Source organism: Pelophylax lessonae (assembly GCF_965119305.1).
Source record: "Pelophylax lessonae genome assembly, chromosome: 5".
In the NCBI taxonomy this organism is placed as follows: Eukaryota; Metazoa; Chordata; class Amphibia; order Anura; family Ranidae; genus Pelophylax; species Pelophylax lessonae.
In genome coordinates this window covers 411,619,425-411,633,812 of record NC_138772.1, presented here as the reverse complement: position 1 = coordinate 411,633,812, position 14,388 = coordinate 411,619,425, and the positions used below count along the sequence as shown (strand labels likewise).

At 40.6% G+C, this 14,388-nt stretch overlaps 1 protein-coding gene across 2 annotated transcripts in view; it reads right to left on the bottom strand.

Moving 5' to 3' along the window:
- Positions 1-972: 972 nt before the first annotated feature.
- The window catches only part of RNF125 (ring finger protein 125), a 52,396-nt gene continuing 38,980 nt past the window's right edge, over positions 973-14,388 (bottom strand). For both annotated transcript variants that reach the window (XM_082259141.1, XM_082259140.1), the window contains 4 exons: positions 13,701-13,795; positions 10,815-10,914; positions 2,284-2,388; positions 973-1,292 (listed from right to left, as the gene is read on the bottom strand). In XM_082259141.1, the coding sequence (XP_082115267.1) occupies positions 1,206-1,292; positions 2,284-2,388; positions 10,815-10,914; positions 13,701-13,795 (387 nt within the window). In that variant the 3' untranslated portion in view covers positions 973-1,205. The remainder of the gene's footprint in view (positions 1,293-2,283; positions 2,389-10,814; positions 10,915-13,700; positions 13,796-14,388) is intronic.

The following is a 14,388-nucleotide window of genomic DNA, read 5'->3' as shown; positions in this document are numbered from 1 at the left end:
AAACTTAAACAAGGGAGTCATTAGCGAAATGGAATATTATGTTAAACTAAAATAATACTACTTCCTGTAGTCCTCAATCCAACCTGTTAGCTACGGTATGTGCCACCTGTCCATGGGCAGCGGAAAACGCATCTTAGTGATCCATCTAGCTAGAATGATTGCTACTTCCTTAATAGGCAGGTGTAAAGAGTATCAGGAGGACATTCCCATCCTACCTCTATACCATAAAAATGCACATTTAGGGAGCTTCCAGCAGACTGATTGTGCCTACACATCCACTGTCCTCTAAGGTCTGGAGCCAACATTAGCGGGCAATAATAGTTTTACCATGAATTTTATTCAACATTTTATACTCTTCTAAACATTTTGTCTTTCCTTTGTCAATTACACTCCATGAGTCATAGTATGAATTCCCTTCCCTGACTGGCCTTACCTCCAGCCCCATAACATCTTCCCCTACTTGGCTGTTTATCCCATTATACTAGAGCTAGGGCATGGCTTCCCAACATTTTAATGTGGGGGCACAACTATGTGACTCTGTTTTAGGGAAATTAATTACAATAAATAGTGATCATAAATAAATAGGAGTCAAATATGGAAGATTTGGTGCTCTTGCATGTAGTTTTACGTTTATATACTATTCTATTGTTTCTTTTAAGCTATTTATAAGTGTACTGTACTCGTATTTTCTTCTGACACTCAGGTTAGTGGTTGGACACAAATATGTTCTGGCATAAGTGTTGAGAATCATTGGCGTTGTAAGTGACAGTAGTCTACACATTTATGATGCAAATGTTTCAGGTCACTTGCTTGTTGTGTATGTAGCTGCTGCAGAAAATATGTCTTAAGTCTCCAAAGCAAAGGTAGGACAAACCGAACACTGTTGTAGAGGACCAAGCATGAAATACCAGTTAATACATGCTTTAGGTTCCTTAGCAGCAGATATAGAGTTGGCCTACTTCTGTTCTAAAGAAACATTTTCGAACGTTAAAGATTCAGCTAAAAAAAGCCTTTCAGTTCTGATCATAACAAAATCTGACCTCTTTTATAACACACAACTACCAGTTGATCTATGTTGTGTTCTTCAACCATGACAGGTTGCTGGAAAAGAAAGCTATTGTGTCTTCATTTGTAAACCCCCAAAATCATAGTGCCAGATCTTTTAAAGCACCTCACCGATGATCTTGCCTCTGTCTTGATGGTGGTTAGGATCTGTTGGAGTGCCTCATGTAGTGTATCAGAGAGAGATCTATTACTCTTTCAATAAGAGCCTCTTCCACTATGTTAATATCCTATGATAAAAAATAAAATATCCAGTGAGAATACAGAACAATAATACAGACCCATACAATGTAACAAATCTTTCAAATTACATTATATAAATTAGTTGAGGATACATTTTAAATGTCAGTTTCATTTGTTTTAATTAGTTTCCCTTTTTAGGGACCCTCTCCATTTTTCCTCTTTAATGAAGAAAAGAAAATCCCAAATTTTGAGTTGCCCCAAGAAAAGTAATAGAGGGGAAATCTTCCAATGGAGACACTAGTTCTGGTGACCTAGGGTTCCCACAAGGTATTTTAAAATGATTTAGGTAGTTCCTCTCACTTCATGTTTTGGCTATGCAACAGGAAGTGAAGGTAAATCTCCCCTTTGGCCACACAGATGGCAAAAAAAAAAAACTGACAGGGGTTGTAACCCTCCCTTACTCTATCCGCGTGGGTCTATACATATAGTCAGCTTTTGGGCCTAGACCTAGAGCGTCTATGCTGACCCATTTTTGTATGTTTATGGGATATTCATATGATCATTAAGAGTCGGTTCACACTGAGGCGACACGACTCCTTACTACTTCGGGGGCGACTTGTGCATTACCATGCACCACGACTTCGAAACGACTTGCAGGGACTTCACATAATGGAAGTCTATGCAAATCGCTCCGAGGTCGCCCCGAAGTAGTACAGGAACCTTTTTCTAAGTCGGAGCGACTTGTGTCGCTCCTATTAGACCATTAGGTCAATGGACCGCGAGGGAGCGCGACTTGTCAGGCTGACAAGTCGCCTGACAAGTCGCGCTAGTGTGGACCGGCTCTTAAACCACATTTGATCTAAGTGAGTTGTCTGACTGATGTAAAACAATCCCTGTTTTTTTTATTTAAGCAAATACAGCAACCAGAGAGTCTAGTGGTATACAGAGCGGTCTGCTGGAATATTCTATATCAACATTTCATAGTAACATTATCATTTATTTAATGAAAAATACATTAAAAAGTCATTTGACACTCACTATGTAATTTTCAAAGTACATTGAATGTCTGGCATAAAGATGCTTTAGAAAACTTGAATCATAGCTGGGGTCCCCTCCTGGCACCAAATGACAAATTGGACACACCTAGGAGAAAACAAATGACAGTAAAATTACAATTGTATGCATGACCCCAAGTTTTTTGGTGCAGGTTACAAAGTACCTTTACCTTCTGTGACTGCTTTAAAGCAAACCTTTCAGGAGAAAAACATTAAGACATTGCTGACTTCTTTCTGAAGATGCTAATTAGCTGGATATTAGTTGCTATTAACCACTTAAGCCCCGGAGGATTTGGCTGCTCAAAGACCAGGGCCTATTTTGCGATTCGGCACTGCGTGACTTTAATGGACAATTGCGCAGTCGTGCGACGCTGTACCCAAATGAAATTGACATCCTTTTTCCCCACAAACAGGGCTTTCTTTTGGTGGTATTTGATCACCTGTGCGATTTTTACTTTTTGTGCTATAAACAAAAAAGAGCGACAATTTTGAAAAAATAACATTATTTTTCACATTTTTTATATGAAATTCCCCAAAAAAATGTAAAAATCAAAATTTTTTAACATTTTAGGCCAATTTCTGCTACATATGTTTGGTGAAAAAAATCGCAATAAACATATTTTGATTGGTTTGCGCAAAAGTTATTGCGTATACTAACTACGGGAAAGATTTATGTCATTTTTATTGTGGTTTTTTTTTTTTTACTAGAAATGGCGGCGATCTGCGTTTTTTTTTTACGGGACTGCGACATTGCGGCGGACAGATCGGACCCTTGACTGACATTTTTGACACTTTTGGGGGTACTAGTGACATTACTACAGTAATCAGTGCTATACATATGCACTGTTACTGTCAAAATTACACTGGCAGGGAAGGGATTAACTTTATTGGTGATCAAGGGGTTAAATGTATCCCTAGGGGCGTGATTCTAACTGTGGGGGGGCGTGGCTTGTGATGTAACCACAGAGACATACGATCCTACTTAGCAGGATTGTATGATCTCTGCAGTTACACCAGGGAGAATGACAGGTGGCTTTGTTTACATCCCTCTCCATCGGGAGATCGTGAGTGGCCGGCGGACATCAGAGCCGCCGGTCACTCACGTGGGGATGTAAGTGAATGAGCGGGGGCGGGAGCGCGCCTCCGGCGGTGCGCGCTCTCCCCCTAGGGGCTCGTGGGCGAGCAACGTAGCCCTACGTCGTTTTGCCCAGTAGGGGCTGACTGCCGCAGTAAATAGTCGTGCGGCGATCGGCAAGTGGTTAAACTGACCCCATTCTTCAGTGAGTTGTACTTCTCAATGACCCAGAACAAGTATGCAGATCAGGAGATTCAGACTGAAATATTCATCTGCATACTTGTTCTGGGTTGATGACTCAAACTTTTAAAGCACCAGGGTCAACAGGACAGCCAGACAAATCAGCAATGACGGCTTCCATCTTCTTCAAAGGAATGGTTTCCATTTAGGCACTGATTAACCACTTGCCAACCAGCCACCGTGTATATACTGCGGCAAAGTGGCGCAATTGAACGAAATGCCATACATGTACGTCGTTTTGTTTAATAGCCACTAGATGACGCCATCGTGCCACCGGAGGCTCCATCCTGTCCTGTGATTATCTAGCAGGGATGTCAATCAACAGATCCATTGGACCTGATGTCCACCGGCCACCCGCGATCATCCCCAGGAGAGGCAGAACAACGATCTGTAAACAAGGTAGATCGCTGTTCTGATGGGGGGGGGACAAAGATCTTGTGTTCCTGCTAAGCAGGAACACCGATATCTGTCTTCCCCCAGTCAGAGTAACCCCCCCTCCCCATCAGTTAGCAAGCACCCCCTAGGGGCACACTTAACCCTTTGATCGCCCATGATATTAACCCCCATCCCTGCTGGTGTCATTAGTGCAGTGACAGTGCATTTATTTTAGGTCTGATCACTGTAATGTCACTGGTCCCCAAAAAGTGTCAGGCGTCTGATTTGCCTGTTCCTGTAGCCTGTTTGCAATGACGCAGTTCCGCTAAAAATCACTGATCGCCGCCATTACTATACTACATAAATAAACAAATAAAAATGCAGTGAAGATATCGCCTGCATCGTTTGTAGATGCTGTAACTTTTGCGTAAACCAACCAATATACACTTATTGGGATTTTTTTTAACAAAAATATGCAGCAGAATACAAATTGGACTAAATGAATGAAAAGATTGGATTTTATACATTTTTTTTTTGGCTGTGTTTTATAGCAGAAAGTAAAAAATGTTTTGTTTTTTTTTTTTTCTTTCAAAATTTTCACTATTTTTTTGTTTATAGAGCAAAAAATAAAAACCGCAGAGGTGAACAAATAAAGCCAAAATAAAGCTCTATTTGTGGGGGAAAAAAGGACATACATTATATTTGTGTACAGTGTCATACGACTGCGCAATTGTCAGTTAAAATAATGCAGTGCCATATAGCAAAAAATGGCCTGATCTTTAAGGGGTTAAAACCTTCCAGTCCAGAAGTGGTTAAGTGCCTTCTCTATACATTATCAGTTTTTGACATAAGATGTGCTGCTGGGCTGGAACTTTTTTTAAAGGATATGTATACCCAAACCTTGTACTTATTTAGTCCCTCTTTTCTTATAAATATACCATTAAATTTTTTTTTTTAATATCTGTTTGATTTCTGCAAAAAATACCTACTGATCCTGCCAGAAATCCATTGGCGCTCTAGGTACTGTGCATTCTTTCCCTAAACAATGTATCAGAAAGTATGTAAAGACTAAAGAACACCTCCCATGTTACACCTTACAAAGCTGGCAGAATATTAGCATGCATAACGAAGGGGATTTATTCCAGAGATAAGACTATAATCCTTCCACTTTATAAAACTCTGGTCTGACCACATCTGGAGTATTCTGTCCAGTTCTGGTCACCAGTCCTCAGGAGGGATGTGTTGGAGCTGGAGAGAGTCCAGAGAAGGGCAACTAAACTAATTAGGGGATTGGAGGACCTTAATTATGAAGAGCGTCTGTAATTGCTTGATTTATTATCCCTGGAGAAGAGACGCCTGAGAGGGGACATGATAGCAATTTATAAATACCTCAATGGTGATTTTAGCATAGAAAAAAAGCTATTCAGTCGAAAGGATTGCATGAGAACTCGAGGGCATACAACGCAATTAGAGGAGAAGCGTTTTAACCTCAGGCAACGCAGGGGGTTCTTTACTGTTAGGGCTACAAGATTGTGGAATTCTCTACCACAAGAGGTGGTTTCTGCGGGAAGTATGGTGGCTTTCAAAAGACTCTTGGACGTACATCTCAAGGATCAGAACATTCAGGGGTATGAGAGATGATTACGGCCACACACACCTACACAGGTTGAACTGGATTTTGAAGTGGATAGACTATTGTCTTTATTCAACCTCACCTACTATGTAACCTTTGCTCCTCCAATAGATACTGTACACTGAGTGAGCACTGTTGCCCTCGGATGGGAAGTGTGAATTTGGCAGTATCACCACGTGAAAATAAACGAAAATCAAACCTGAAAAAAAATCACTGCAGCCATTACAGAAATAATTGGTAAGCCTAAAATTACATTACATTTGTGTTGGGTACATTTTAAAAAATCAAATCAATTAGGCTGCCCATAGATGAATCGAAAAACAGCCAGTTCAGAAAGAACTGGCCAAAATTCATTCCATCTATGACTGTTCCTGCTCAAGATCTATTGATCAGAATACGTTGTTTTTTGTTTTGTTTTTCGGATTAGCCTGCTGGTTTATTTAAAAAAAAAAAAAAAAACAACATTCCTCTATGGCCAGCCTTACATTTACAGAATGCTGTTAACAATCAGTGAAAGCTGATAATCAGTGCAGCAATATTTCTCTCTGGCTCTTGAAAGGCAAGACATATTGTACTTTTAGCACACTAATTAGGTTGTCCACATACAGACTGAAATATACTGGAACATCCTGTTTATACCTAAACTGGCCAAACATTAGTAATATTTCCCTGTTCAACCAGTGGGATGAACAAAAGAAAAAATAAAAGATCTGATTCCCCTAGCTATACAGCCAGTAGATCAACTTCTGTACACCTAGCCTGCCTATTCATCGATTTAAATATGTCCGGTCCCCGCTGAACTGACCAAATTTCAACCTATGTGTTTCCGCCATTAGATTTGTGAACTACTAAACCTATAGTTAAGCCTCGTACACACGCACCGATTGTTGGCCGACCGATCGGCTGTCTTTTGTCCAGTGTTGTTGTGTTGGTGAAATGTGCTTTTGACTTGCACTGGACTTTTGTTGGCCGACGGAAACCAACTTCAGAAGTGATGTCATGTGCTGGTTTACTTTCCGTGTGTTTTTTCTTCTCTGAGCATGCCCAGTCTTGCCCATCTGATTTTTGTCTGCCGAAATGTACTGACTGAGGAACAATCGGCCGCTCTGTTGTTGGCCAACAAAAATTTTATAGCCTGCACAACAGATTTTTTTCGGCCGAAAATTTGCAGTTGGTTGTTGGAAGCATCATACTAACAAGCCTACAATCTGCCGATCGGACGTTGGCCGACAATTTACGGCCAACAATCCGTGCGTGTGTACGGGGCTTAAGACTCAATCTATTCATTTACATGATGACTGCTCAATGTCCTCCTAATCTACTCAGAATGTTAATGTACTATTACTTTACTATATGCTGAACAAAGCTACTCTTTGTCCTAATTGTACTCATACTAATGTAAAAAACATTAAAACTGCTGTGAAATAAAGCTCATTATCAGGACACAAAAAAAAGATCCAGTGTATTGAAGCTGCCACACAGCCTAGATTTTGTCATAAACAATGTATTAACATTAATAAAAAAAAAAATGTGTCTCTTAGCTTTAGTCTGAGTCATTTACTGTAACCTAAAAAAAAAAAAAAGCCATTGAATAATGATAATTATTCACTTGTTATGGTTAGACATTCTATGTGGCAGAACTGTGTGAGTCTTTATGATTATTATTCACTATAAAATACAGTGTATCTATTTTGTGATTTTCCATTTGCCAGAGAAACTATTTGGAAAAGCAAAATGAGTTGAGTGTAATATTCAAGGATAAGGAAATCTTTTATAAGATTATGTCATGTGTAAAGCTAGGGAACTGTGATGGAGGACAGTGATTGTCTAGCAATTATCATGACCTTCCTCGGGTCTTTAATACTTTCTGTGTCACTGACTAAAAACAAGTATGTCAATCAGGAAAGTCAGAGAAAAGTCTCAGCCACTGCTTCGTTCGAGGGGGGAAGAGTGTCCTGTGTATATGTACAGTTTGAACCAGCCAGAGTGGACGCTGGGGGCACACTTTTAGACCTCATGCACACTGGACATTATAAAAACAACCAGAGGCTTGAGCTGAATGGTGCTTTAAAATTGCAAGTTTTACTGTGTTTTTGCATAGCATTGGCATTTTTTAGCAAAACAATACTCCCACAAAAGCTTATGGTTTAAAAACGCTCAGAAATGCAGAAAAGCCAAATTTTTCAGAGTTTGAGCATTTTTACAGCTGAAAAACTCTTCAAACCTACTAGTTCTGGAATTTATTTTCCAGCCAGAAAACGCCCCTGTCAAAAAATGCTGATAACAGCCTATGTGTGCATAGACACACAGGATAACATGCTGGGAAGTTTACTGGCTGCAGAAAAACGGCTGAAGCCAAAAACAGCAGCTGTAAAAACATCCAGTGTGAATGAGGCCTAACGTCCAGCCTGTCCCGCTATTAAGGAAAAACATCAAGGAATATTTGCTGACAGACTGTGCATGGCCTATACATATGGAGAGGAAAAGGAGCATCATTTTTACCGACTGAGCAGTGGTATGTATTCTGCCGAGGATCCTGGAATGCATAGAGAATTGTGTGGGGAAAGTGCAGGAAAGGTGATCTAACCCTTTATTTTTACTTAGAAATACAGGTTTAATTAAATCGTAAAAGAAACAATGACTATGACAGTTATGCATTCAGTTTATAAGAAATATTAAAGTAGAATATGGTTTTAAAATATTTAATACCTAAATTAAACTATTTTTCCATGCTTCAGAAGGGCAGCACATAAACAATCCAGAGCATTACAGTTTAAAAAATGTCTTCCCCATGGACTTATACAACACCATAAGAGGTTACAGACCCACTTACATAGGGCAGAACAAGGCTGAGCATTTTTTTGTTCAATCCTGCTCATCTATGACATATCGGAGAGGAGTGGACATCAAACTTCAGCCTGGGGGCCAGATGCGGCCCTTTGCTTGCTTTTATCTGGCCCTTGAGGTGCAGTTTTATCAACCAATACCAATAATGGGGCATAATTCCCTTCACTGACAACAATGAAGGGGCAGAAAATCCCCCCAGTGACACTAATGATGGGGCACTATATCTCCCAATGATACCAACAATGGGACACAATTAGTGATGTCGCGAACATAAAATTCGCCGTTCGCGAACGGCGAACGCGAACATCGGCGAATGTTCGCGAACCGGCGAACATTGCGAACCGCCATAGACTTTAATAGGGAGGCGAATTTTAAAACCCACAGGGACTCTTTCTGGCCACAGTAATGGAAAAGTTGTTTCAAGGGGACAAACACCTGGACTGTGGCATGCCGGAGGGGGATCCATGGCAAAACTCCCATGGAAAATTACGTAGTTGACGCAGAGTCGGGTTTTATTCCATAAAGGGCATAAATCACCTAACATTCCTAAATTGTTTGGAATAACGTGCTTTAAAACATCCAGTGTGTGTATACGATCAGGTATGATGTTGTATCGATCAGGTAGTGTAAGGGTTACGCCCGCTTCACAGTGACAGACCAAACTCCCTGTTTAACGCACCTCAAACAACCGCAAACAGACCAGAACCGACCAAAATGGGACAGGAACTGGGCTTTAAGGGTTAGAGCAGGAATGGTGGGAACCCCTTTTACACCTATATGATCTTTTTTTCTGGTTCTGTACATGCTACAGAGCTGAAACTTCACAGGTACGCTTTTTAGACCCCCCCACACACTAATCCAAAAAAAGTCATGCCTGCCACCGTATATATCAGTGGTGGGTGGGCAGTGGCACTGCAGTGGGCACAGTACACTCTGTGGACCTGACAGTCACTGGCACCCAGGCAACTGCAATTATAAAAAAATATATATATTTTTAATTTGCAAGCTGCTGTGCCACCGTATATATATCAGTGGTGGGTGGGCACGCAGTGGCACTGCAGTGGGCACAGTACACTCTGTGGACCTGACAGTCACTGGCAGCCCAGGCAACTGCAATAATAAAAAATATTTTTTTTTTTCAATTTGCAACAAGATGCTGTGCCACCGTATATATATATCAGTGGTGGGCAGTGCACTGCAGTGGGTACAGTACACTCTGTGGACCTGACACAGCACTCACTGCAATTATGACAGAGGAAAAGAAAAAATATTTTTTAAAATGCAAGGTACTGTGCCTGTGCCACCCGAAATGAGTGTGGTGTGCACACAGTACAGTCTGTGGTGGGTCTGTGGCCTCTCACACACAGCGGGCAGGTAACTGCAGTGCACAATAGATATATATATATATATATATATATATATATATATATATATATATATATATATATACATATATAAAATACTCAAATACCAGCCCTCAAAAGGGCTTTTGGGGACAATAGATATATATATATATATATCACGGAACAAAAAAAATTACACAAATACCAGCCCTCAAAAGGGCTTTTGGGGACAATAGATATATATATATATATATATCACAGAACAAAAAAAAATGAAACAAATACCAGCCCTCAAAAGGGCTTTTGGGGACAATAGATATATATATATATATCCAAAAAAAACCTCAAATACCAGCCCTAGGAAGGGCTTTTTGGGGTGCTGTCCTTACAGCAGGAGTGTACCAAGAACACTGGCTAACAAGACCGGGAACACTGACTAACTGTCCCTAGCTATAACAGCAGCACAGCAGCACTTTCCCTGCTCTCAGTAACACAGAAATGATCTAAGATGGATGCTGCCCTTGCTTATTTATAGGAGGTGGGAGGGAGGTATGCTGATTGGCCTGGAATGTGTCTGCTGACTGTGAGATTCAGGGTCAAAGTTTGCCTCAATGATGATGTATAGGAGGCGGACCGAACATCGCATATGTTCGCCCGCAACGGCGAACGCGAACATGCGAAGTTCGCCGGGAACCGTTCGCCGGCGAACCGTTCGGTACATCCCTAGACGCAATTACATCCAGTGACACCAATGATGGGGCACAATTTCTCGAAATGATGGGGCACATTTTCTTCCAATGATACCAACAAAGGGGTGCAATTCCTCCCACCAACACCAAAGATGGGGCATTATTTTTCCCCACAGACATCGGGACCTTTTTTACTACCAATGGCCACAGTCCGGCCCTCCTAAAATCTGGAGGACAGTAAACTGGCTCTTTGTTTAGAAAGTTTGGAGACCCCTGATCTAGGACTTTGTATAGTGCTAGGAAACTCCTTACCACCAGCCTTTCCTCTGTATTGTGGAAGGTCAAACAGTGCTGCACTAGACCATCTTCATCTACCTCCACTGGGCAATACGGACATGTATAAGTTGCCACTCTGAAAAGAAACAGAGATCGTTAGAAGAGAAAAGATAGAAAACTAGTACGGACATTGAGATAATACAATGCAAACACTGTAATAGTACAGAATTGTGCTTTAACTGGCCAAGTACCACACTGTTAAAGTGAAATTCTAGCTTTGTTAATAAAAACAAAATTTTTCTTATTATACAGAATTTATATAGCGCCAACAGTTTACATAGCGCTTTACAATATAAAGGGGGACAGTACAATTACAATACAGTTCAATACAGAAGGAATAGGAGGGCCATTCATCTTCAGGCAGCTATATACTGTGCCTTCTTATTATAATTCCTGCAGTTGGGCCCTTTTGATTTTGCCAGATTCCAACCATGCTCAGTATAATCAATCAACGTGTGTCTAAGTAGCATGAACAACATGACTTCCTACTGCACATCTCTGTATCCTGAGAGCTAGTGTGTTTCTCCAAGTGTGCAAGTCACAGAAACAATATCAAAGGGTTGTGACCCCTGAGCATTAAAATTCTTTGAGATCCTTCAGGAATTATAGAGTCCTGGAGCTTTCTTTTAGTGAGTGGCATTTTGCAACAGGAGCCATGTTGATCTATGCACCCCAGTGTATGCATTGTAGGAGAGCCGACTAACATAATATTGCTTATTTCATTTGTGTCAGTACTTCACCATAGAAAGACCGAGGTTATACTCTGCTGGCTGAGACACAGAAATTCATTCCTGCCCACTATGGTGCCTGGTAATATATATTCTTTATGTCACTTAGTTAACCTATACCCTCAATTAACCCTTTCTAGCTAGCAATATTTAAATCATTCTGGAATTCTAGGAATGCATTCTCAAACTGAAAATCTGTTCTGCATGATTGGAAGTTCCAAACTATTTTTCTATTGCTGCATTGTGTGAGGGGATGTATTTGTATTTTATTTGTTAGACTGTTTTAAGAATTATTCTGCTTATTTTTTCTTATTATTCATGTAACAGTTTTATTTAAAAGCTTATTTGGAACAAATATATATTATATGCTGCAAGTGACAGTTATGCATAGTTTTACTTCAGGCAGAAAATTTATTGCACAAATGAAATACATATGGAAACTTTTTTACGTGCTTAAGGTTATCCAAAACACACACTGTTTAATTTATATTGTCCCTGTTATTTCTGTATATGGGTGATGACACTGTAATTATTTTATTTAAAAAAAAAAAACAACCATCTAAGTACCTTTTTCCTAATCGATATACAGCTGTCACATGTCCCAGATCTTTCCCAGCCTGTCTGCAGGGAAACATAAGCAGGAGGAGCCTCTAGTCCTCTGCTGCTGGTCACATGTTCAAAATTTAAAAAAAAAATCAGCTTTTGGAATAAAGATTAAAAATAAATAATAATATCAATAAACTGTTTTAAATTGTCACGAAAATATACATTTGAAATCAAATCTTTATTATTTTTTAACAATAACATGGTGTGGGCAGATTTCTGCCAGTAACAGGTTGTTTTGCATCTCTAAGTACAGTCTACATGTAATATCCCGCCCCCCTAGTGTTTAGCTGGTTAGTGGAGAAGGAGGGAGGGCGTTGGCTGTCATTTACCGCTGTGTATACACCCACATGTGACTCTATAGTCACACTGGCTGTTTAGATGTGATAGGAATGAAATGTTTAGCATAGAAACTCACTGAACGCTGAGCATGTGCAGAAACTGCCAACACTGCTCTGCAGAATCCACAACTGCATTGGAGATATGGACAGAAGGAGGGAGAATAGATTAGAGATCGACCGATTATCGGCAAAGCTGATATATCGAGGGCCGAGATGCACTTTCCCCGATATATCGGAATCGGCCAACAAGGTGACCAATATTGCCAATATTTCGGGAAAGTGCTTGTACCGGAGTGATGCCTGCAGCTAGAGGCATCCCCTCGGTACCGGTGTCCATAGCCGACAGTCGGCTGTTTTGTAATGACAACCGATGTGGCTGAGAAGCCGCTCGGCTGTCATTACAAGGAGTGGGAGGGGACGTCGCCCCCCCCCCCTCCTGCCACCTTATGCGGCTCGCCCGGGTCCCCGTCCCACCGGGAGACCCGGGCAACCAGCCTGCAAGGCTGCCGTCGACCCAATCAAAGCCGCAATCGGCACTGTTCGGGTCTCCATGCAAAAACCCGGAAGTGATGTCATGAGTGACATCACTTCCGGGTACTGTCTTGCGCCAGATTTAAAAAAATGACAGCATTCAAAACAGCCAAACTTGGCGTTTTGAATGCTTTTAAGTGCAGAGGAGGGGTTTGGGGTCTTTTAGACCCCCAGATCCCTCCACAAGTGTACCTGTCAAATAAAAAAAAAATAACGAAAATATCGGCCCATACCGATATGCATTGGCCAAAATATTGGTAACGTAAAACTGATATCGGTCGATCACTAGAATAGACAACAGTAGGATCAACCAGTTTTTTTGCATAATACCAAAAACGAATCTCATGGTGACTAAGTTAGTATGATCAGCTTGTGATGATGATGATATGACTTGTGTCGCAATTGTATATGCTATATTATTTTTTCATTATTTGCTACGAAAGTGGAGTTACTCTTTAAAGGGACAGCTGCTTCATATTTCACATTAAGGTTTTCGCGCTTTTATGTTTATTTAAGGTTGGCACCTCTCTTATCATGTTTTCACTAGCATGGGTATTAAAGCCCACCCTCTTTGCTGATGCACATTACATGGACAGCAAGAGGTTAAAGGAATGTGAATATGGGCATCGCTGACAATCATAAGCACTGAAGTGACAAACCTGCATGGTGCTTTCCCCAGCTCTTCCAGAGGGCCGTATTTTGTAATGTATTGCTGACACATATTCATGTGTGCTCTCATTTCACTCAGGCAAATCTAAAAATAAAAATATATAACTAGATAAGAACAAAAAACAAAGCATACAGTATTTCACAGTGCAACGGTTTCTTGTTTTGGATAAAAGGAGAAGAAAAAGATATTGACATGACAGAATTATGTAAAGCAAGCTGTTTGGTTTTGTCAATTTTCCTTTTATTTCTGTATTAGTCATGTTTAATCAGAAAATGTCAACATAGCTATTTTCTGTGCCAGAAGAGAACAGTGAAAATGTACAATCATTTCCTTCGAAAAGAGAGAAACAACAAATATGTGTTTTTAAAACATATGTTCTCTTGTCTTGTTAAAAAAAAAACGTTACCCTTGCATTGGGTCACCCTCTGCACTGCAAGGGTTCACTGCTCATTTTGCCTAAGGAATGGGGAATAAGTTAAAATACTTAACTTATTACTCATTCTCCCAGCAGTAAGTGCATTCTTCTCCTGTCCAACATCCAGAGATGAGCCAAGCCCTTGATGACCTCATGTACAATGCAGGACTGCTGGTGCAGCATTGTATGGAATGACGTCACGTCAGAAAGCTGTGACTGGTTAGGCAGCGAAGTGAAGTGGTTTTGGGGGACAGGTCTTGCA